Genomic DNA, 7,471 nt, shown 5'->3' with positions numbered 1-7,471 from the left:
GGGAGCTTTTACTTTTCTTTTTGTTTTTTGGTTTTTTTTTTGCGGTACACGGGCCTCTCACTGCTGTGGCCTCTCCCATTGCGGAGCACAGGCTCCGGACGCGCAGGCCCAGTGGCCATGGCTCACGGGCCCAGTTTTCCTGTCATTAAAAATGTTTAATTATTAAAGTATTTATTTAAAAATAATTTACAAATGCCTAAAGACAATTTCAAACCAAGATCTCAAGAGCGAATAGGAACTAAATCTGTCTAACTGTAAGAACGTAAAATATACTACCAACACGAGGATTTAGTAGTAGATAGTTCGTTCCCATCTTGCTCTACAAAACCACAAACTTACAAGGGAACACAGCACAGGATGGCCTGAGAATCATCTGGAGGGTGTGCTGGGTCCACCTGAGAGAGAGGCCGGCTCGAGAGGCGGGATGGGGCCCAGAGGTGTGCATTCCTAGCAGGTGCCCGGGTGCTGATGCTGCTCTGGGCACCGCACTCCGAGAACCACTGGAATAGGCAGAGACACAGAGACAGTGGAAACGAAGAGAGAAAACCAAACAGTCACAAGGGCTCTGAAGTGGGCTCACTGGGTCAATACTGCCCCGAGTCCCAACCACTCTTGAGCATCCCTAAAACCTCGCAGAGGAGCGAGGAGGCCAGTCTCCCCGAAGCAGAGGTCGGAACTCGGCAGTCAGGTCGGGTTCCTCCTGCTGGGACTCTGGCTGGTCCAGAGCTGGCTGGGTGACTCCCTAAAACGTCTTAGGCCCGTTGAATCTGTCATGATCACACTTCGTTAATTTTACACAAGATAGGAGATATGATTACGAACGGTGAGCTGATGCTTCAAAGAAAACAGTGATGCTCTGGAAAGTATACACAGTGTATGGGTAAAAGGAATGGTCAAATCAGGTGTAAGTGAGAAAGTGGGAAGAATGAAAAATGCTAGGGCTGTGCACCCAGGCAGACTGGTAAGTACCTAAGATCGTGTCCACTTTAATGAAATCTGAACTGGAAACAGGTGAAGAGAGTTTAAGGGTGTGCGCCACACAAAACCAGTGGGTCCACGTGTAAAGAAAGAGGCACGCTCTTCAAACCAGTGGCAAGTGAAAGCACCCCTTTAAAGGCCTGGGCTCCACATCGGGGACTAGCAAAGAACCGCCCATTTATAAGTTTTCAAGTGAAATGATGACGGACTGTATGTTTTCAGAGACTCCTGGGGATGACCGACTTCACCCCACAGGCTGCTGCCGCAGGGCAGAAACCTCTTCTCCGTGGGGCCTTGTGCCTAAAACTCCACTGGAATCTGAAGCACATCAGATTTGGGGGCCGCCGAGCTCAGCCCAGGAAGGAAACGGGGCGACCGCACCCGTCTGTGGGGCCGTCTACCGTGTGCTCAGGGCGAGCGAAGCTGAGCGCCCGCGAGCCGCTGGCGGGTCATTTCCCCCCCTGCAGCCTTTCTGCGTGGGAGACCACGACCAACGACAAATGCTTATTTCAAATGGAAACAATTTCAAATGGAAATCCTTCGTGGTGAGCCCTCATACACACATTTAACCGACGGTCTGCTACAGCGTGGCTTCAAACGTCCTCTTGTCTAGCGGACACTTCCTGCTGGGGCCCCGCTGACCGGCGACGGCCTCTGGGCACCGGTCTCCTGGCCTCCTAACCTTCCCTGGAGGTAAGTTCCGATGTCGGCGCCTACGCAGCAAGTGGCCCCAGGGCTCTATCCTGCAGAGGAGCTCTGGACCGGGATCCCCGGCATCATCTGCTCCATATTCTTACTGGGAGGAACTTAATGCTGCAGTTTCTCCAAAGCAGCCAACTTTTCCTGAAAATTTCTCCCAGGAGCTTTCCTGCAACTGAAATGCTCACGGGATGGAAGACATGTGGTGTGTTAAGGTATTTCCTCCATCATTCTCCTGCTAAATCTGTTAGCTTTGACTTAAAATCCGGCAGCCAACCCTACGTGATAACACTGATAAGGTTTAGACCTCATTTCAAAGAAACAGCTTGCTACTAGTATTTTCTCAAATGTCATACTTGTGGAATGGTGATCACCTGTATATTTGAATTCACGAAAGAACAAAGTAACAATAATACAGTTTTTAAAAGCAATTGCTTCTTTTGTAGGATTAGTTCATCAGGCTAATTAAAAGAGCATGAAAACAGTAACTTATTAATAAAAAAGAGTGGAAACACAGCTGCACTGCCTACATTTAAAATTTTTTCTCTTTCTGAGTGAAGCAATATATCATCTTTTAAACCTCTGTTTCATACTTAAAACAGTCAAAAACCAAACACACATATGGTTAGTCTGTGAAAGTCACTGTGTGTGTGTCTGTGTGTGTGTGTGTGTGTGTGTGAAAATTCTCCAGAAACATCGACTCTTTTGGGTAACAGACATTTAAGTATCTGTTGTGCTTGGTGGCAAAAATATCCCCCCTACTCGATTAATGTTTTGAATAGGAGACGGTTCATTTCCCGATGACTCCGCAAGTATCTGCTCCAATTAGTTTTAGAAAAACAAATCAGGGTTCTGGTGCGGCTCTAAAATTACCGTGGAAGGTAGAAACAAACATCTGTGTTAAGAAGGTACGAACGTGGACCAACCACCCAAGAGGGCCTCGGTCCTGCTCGTCAGGAGAGAGACACGCTGAAGGCGAGGATGTGGTTTTCCGGAAGGTTCCATGCTCTGGACCACAGACCTTGTCTTTTCAGCAGCACCCCCTCTCGTTTAGTGTGACCCAGCGACAGGGCGAAAAGGATGTGTCACACAGCCTCTTCCCCAGCAAGCACCGTCCTACCCAAATCACTCCCGCCACGCACAGGCCCTGCTCTGGCCGCGGGGAGGCTCAGCCCTGCAAGACAACATCCCTCCCGAAGCCCACAGTCCAGTGGCAGCAAGAACGAAAGCATCTTCCACGCAGGAGGGTGACAGGAAGCAAAGGCACCCAGTGACCCTGACAAGCGTCTGGGACACCACTGCAAGCCTGGTTCGCCACGGCCTTAAAGACATTCCCGAGGGGCTGCCAGACTTGCTGCCATCTAAGTGGGGAGAAGATTCTCAACCTGTAATGGGACCCCGGGCTGCGCAGAACAGCAGGGCGGTCACAGGGGGCCCTGGAAACGTATGTTACTCTCACCCCAATCGACTACCTCCGCAGAACAAGATAAAATAATTTAAGATTTAACGCTCACACGCCCCCTGTGGTTTTAACCACAGACACCCTTATAGACACTGAAAAAATTCTGAAATGGCTACGAGTGATTAAAAAAAACGGAAGTCACCCACTTTTTATTTGAATAGAAGCCACAACCCTCCTTATATACAAAATTGAGGGCTTCTGCTGAGGGCAGCCAACCCTGCAGAACTATGCTGAGAGCAGAATGTGGGAACTCAAGAGTCAAAATAGTTTTGAAAATTATGGGTCCCCTCCGGCCAGAAAACATATGTACACACAAGCTCTGTGGACAATCACAGGGGAACCCCAGGATCTGAGGCCCCTGTGCCCCACTCCCAGGACCAAGGCTTCCCAGAGCAGGGTGAGCAAACTCCTTCTGTTAAAAGCCAAACGGCCCACCTTCAGCCTGCAGGCTACACAGTCTCGTCACAGTGATCCAACTCTGTCCCTGCAGCTGGAAAGCAGCCAGACTGTAGGTGAACGAACGAACGTGCCTGGGTTCCAATAACCCTCTGTGGAACAGAAATCTGAATTTCTTCTATTTCCATGGATCGTGAAATATTATTCCTCTGGATTTTTTCAAACATCAGAAAATGCGACGACCATTCTTAGCTCCCGGGCCACGCAGGGCTGGGCCCGCGGGCTGTAGTTTGGCGGCTCGGGCCCAGGCCTTGTCGGCACCACCAGAGCCCAGGCGGCGCCTGGCCTGAGTGAGCGGTGAAGCAGGGGACGTTTCTTTCCCTGGTGAAGGTGGCCGGCAGTGGCGAGGAGAACACAGGATGGGAACTAAGAGACGTGCTGATTCCTGCCCGGCCTGAGCACCCAGCCTCTCTGGACCCGCCCCCCGTCTGCAGAGTGGAGCCTCCTATCAGCGGGCTGTCGGGCCTCGTCTGCCTCCAAGCCGCTACGCTCCTTTCTCGCGCCGAGGTCAGAGGGCTGTGTCTGTGGGCAGGTCAGCCACAAGAAAGGTCAGCTCTGCGGACGCACTCCAGGAGAAGGCTAAGGCAGGGCAGAGCAGCGGCGTCGGTGCGAAGTGCGTGTCTGGGAAACACTGGCAAGAGGCCCCTTTACTGTGCAAAGGGGACCCTGACTTCAGTCATATCCCCCCAAGCCTGCGGGACGCACCACAGCAAGACGGCAGAGCGGTGTCTCAGGGGAACATGTCTCTGGAGGAAAAGGGTGCCCCAAACAAACCAACAGCACTTTTCCTCGTTTCGTATTATTCTACTAAGCGTGGGCTGAGGGAGATGCGCACAGGTACGGAGACCATCCCACTCCTGCAACACGGAGGGCGAGGGGGCACGAGTGACAAAGGGACATGGGAGCGGGTGGCTCTTGGACCAGAAGGAAGGGCAGTGCCCACGAGGTGAAGAAGGAACAGGGCAGAGAATAGCAGGCACCCCGACGTGGAGAGAGAGCTGCACAGGCAGGGGAGGGCCGCGGGGAGACTCGGGGCCGTCTGCCCACTAGGTGCAGCAGCTGGCAACCGGGGATCGCGCCCCCGTCCAAGAATCACAGCGAATGGATGGGAGCCGCCAAGAGGCGGGGGAGCAGGGGGGCCGGTAAGACAGCAGGCAGGTACCGTGAGGTGAGGCATACGTTAGAGAAGATGTAACAGAATTCTAGAAGTGGCAGCTCGCCGGGCACAAGAAAAGGGCAGGGAAGGTAGCTGTCTGTGCTGATCCCCAGGTGTGCTGTCCTGGGGTCGGGGAGGCCACAGGATGACCACCCAAGCTGCAGAGTCCGGGTCAGGAACAGGGTAAAAGCAGAACAGAAAAGAGCACCCACACTGAACGGCCTCCTGCTCTGAAAAAGGGATCCGAACAGCTGACTATCTTAGACCAATCGAGGTCCCGAAGGCTCTTAGGTCATCAATATCCTCCTTGAAAGGCACTTCCGGTTACTTAGATGGGTTAGCACAACAAGAACCATGACTTCTAATCAATACCGGTCACACTTAGAAAATTCAGATGGATTCCTAACATGAGACCCAGTGCCTGAGATGCATAAAGTAGAAACTAGCTGTAAAAAACCCACCAACCAACCGACCGAACAAAAAACCCAGCCATCACCTACTCAGAGTGGGACACTGTTTAAATCAAGTCAACGTGATGGTTCAGTCTGTGGATAGCCAATGAAACAGCGACAGCCAGTGCTGACTTCAGACGTCAATGTCAAAGGCTTCAAGGAAAGAAAGCAGGGGCTGGCGAAATCTCTCCAGGGTTCCCGCAGACAGACATCTGTCAGAAGCGGAGCCTGCAGGAGCCCCCAGGCCCACACCAGGCTGCCCTCCGGGGCAGGGACCCCACGCCCCTCCAAGACCATCACTCACCTTTCCCGTTCACGGCCAGCCCCGTGGCCATGGCCGCGGTCACAGGGCCGGACACCTGCGGCACCAGCGGGTGTATCCGGGGCCGGCTCCCCATCCGCGCCCGCTCGGCTCCGGGGCCCAGCAGGGCTCCGACCGGCTTTTCGGCCGCCACCTCCGGCGCCACCGTGTCCTCCTGCCCCTGCTCGACGGGGTCCAGTTTCTCGGGGCTCTCGCTCTGAAAGCCGTCCACCGCGGTCCTGCTCTTGATGGGGCTCTTGGGCACGAGGATCTTTATACCTGACTTGGCCAGGTCCATGTTCTTCCGGTTCGAGAGGGACGGGGCTGGGTTCTTCCTGAACTTCTGGCTGGCGGCAAACAGCGGGCTGGCCTTGGGCTCGTGCTCTTTGCTGACCACTAGGGATTTAGGAGAGGCCTTGGAAAAGCTGCTGTTGGTGGACCTGGAAATCTGCTTCCTAGCGTTGTTCGGGGAGGCTCGGTTGGCCCTGGTGAAGGGGCCCTCCCGCTGCTTCTCGGTGTGGCGCCTGTTGAAGTCGTGGATGTACTCCTCGCAGTTTACCAGGTGCTGCTCCGGTTCCCAGGTGTCGTCCTCGCTGTCGTAGCCCTTCCACCGGACCAAATATTCCGTCTTCCCTTTTTTGTTCTTCCTTTTGTCAACGATTCTTTCAACCTGTTTATAGAAGAAAAGAGAAAAGTATAAACACGCTATCTGAAAAATAAGGTGCAAGCCTAATAATAATGGATCATCGAAAATAAAAACCACCAACAGGTGATGCACGTGATCGTCTCTTCCCAAGCCAAACCGTCTGAAAACAGAACAGTAACAGAGCATTCGGGGTTTTAGCGATTTCCTTGAAATTAAGTCAAACAAAATGCTGAAATTTTATGCTCAGAATATATGGATGTGTTAGGTAGCTTATTTTTTGGAGATTCAAGAGGGGCTCTCCTTCTATTTTTTATATTGAACGCCGACCACCTGAGCTGGTTTTCACAGTCACAACTGGACCACAGTGCTGGGCATCTCCAGCCTTCTGCCTGGTCATCCTGTTACCAACAGCAGGCGCCCAAGAAACGGCACGGCTGTGGTCCAGGCCGAGCCCTGAGGGTGGCACCGGCCCACGCACCGAGGAAACAGGGTCGCTACTGACAGCGTCACTTAGAAGCACTCGGTTAAAATGAAAAAGGTCGGCAGAGGACTTAACGCTTTATTGGTAATAAAACGGTGTCGAACGGTCAGGTTATTTACCTTTAAAACTTGGTTTTAACTAGTGCGAACCAACATCTTTAAAGGAAGACGCTGTCAGTCTTTGAATTTGATGATCAGCACATCCCGTATCAAATTTATGAATTGACACAACCTTGGCATGAGACGTACTGTTATTACCGTGACAGATTCCACTGCCCTAATTGACATCCTAAGTGTAGGTGGGAGCATCTATGGCTCGTGGGAACGATCTGTTTCACATAATGTCCCCCAAGTTATTGGGGAAAAATACAATCTGTGGCTACTCCAGTCAACACAGAAACCACCAGCCTCCTTCCCCCGTGGCAGCAGGTACCTCGTACCTCGTAGGCAGAGGCCTGGGCCACACGGCAGGCAGCTCTTTAACTAAGGAGACAGGGTCTAGGCCATCATCAGGGTCTTCAGCAAACTTCTGGCAAAGCTACAGGTCAGGCCAGCTGACACAACGGTGTACCTAGTTCTCCAACATATGCCAAAACAGCAGAAGCCGAGTACAGCTGCAGACGCTGGAGGGGAGTGCAGAACACCCCACGCCCCAGCATCTGCCCTACTGTCGAAATACCCCCCAAACTCGCCAGTATACCTACCTGGGGTGTAGAGAACGAAAGCCCTGAACTACAGAAGAGCCTAAAGTTAAATGCACATGACTACCTCTGGGTGACAAGGATTAGGGGAAGGAAAGCCTGGTTTCAGCAGAAGGCGGGTCTCACGCCAGGCAGACCCC

General features: G+C 52.5%; 1 protein-coding gene across 1 annotated transcript in view; it reads right to left on the bottom strand.

Annotated features, from left to right (window-relative positions):
- The window catches only part of CDYL (chromodomain Y like), a gene marked incomplete at its 5' end in the record, with an annotated part of 71,546 nt that extends 65,372 nt beyond the window's left edge, over positions 1 to 6,174 (bottom strand). The window contains one exon of the mRNA XM_007466406.1: positions 5,508 to 6,174. Within this exon, the coding sequence (XP_007466468.1) occupies positions 5,508 to 6,174 (667 nt within the window). The remainder of the gene's footprint in view (positions 1 to 5,507) is intronic.
- Positions 6,175 to 7,471: the final 1,297 nt, after the last annotated feature.

This window comes from Lipotes vexillifer, unplaced genomic scaffold, assembly GCF_000442215.2.
Source record: "Lipotes vexillifer unplaced genomic scaffold, Lipotes_vexillifer_v1.1 scaffold444, whole genome shotgun sequence".
Classification (NCBI taxonomy): Eukaryota; Metazoa; Chordata; class Mammalia; order Artiodactyla; family Lipotidae; genus Lipotes; species Lipotes vexillifer.
Note: the sequence above shows the minus strand (reverse complement) of the source record. Positions and strands in the feature narration are given on the sequence as shown.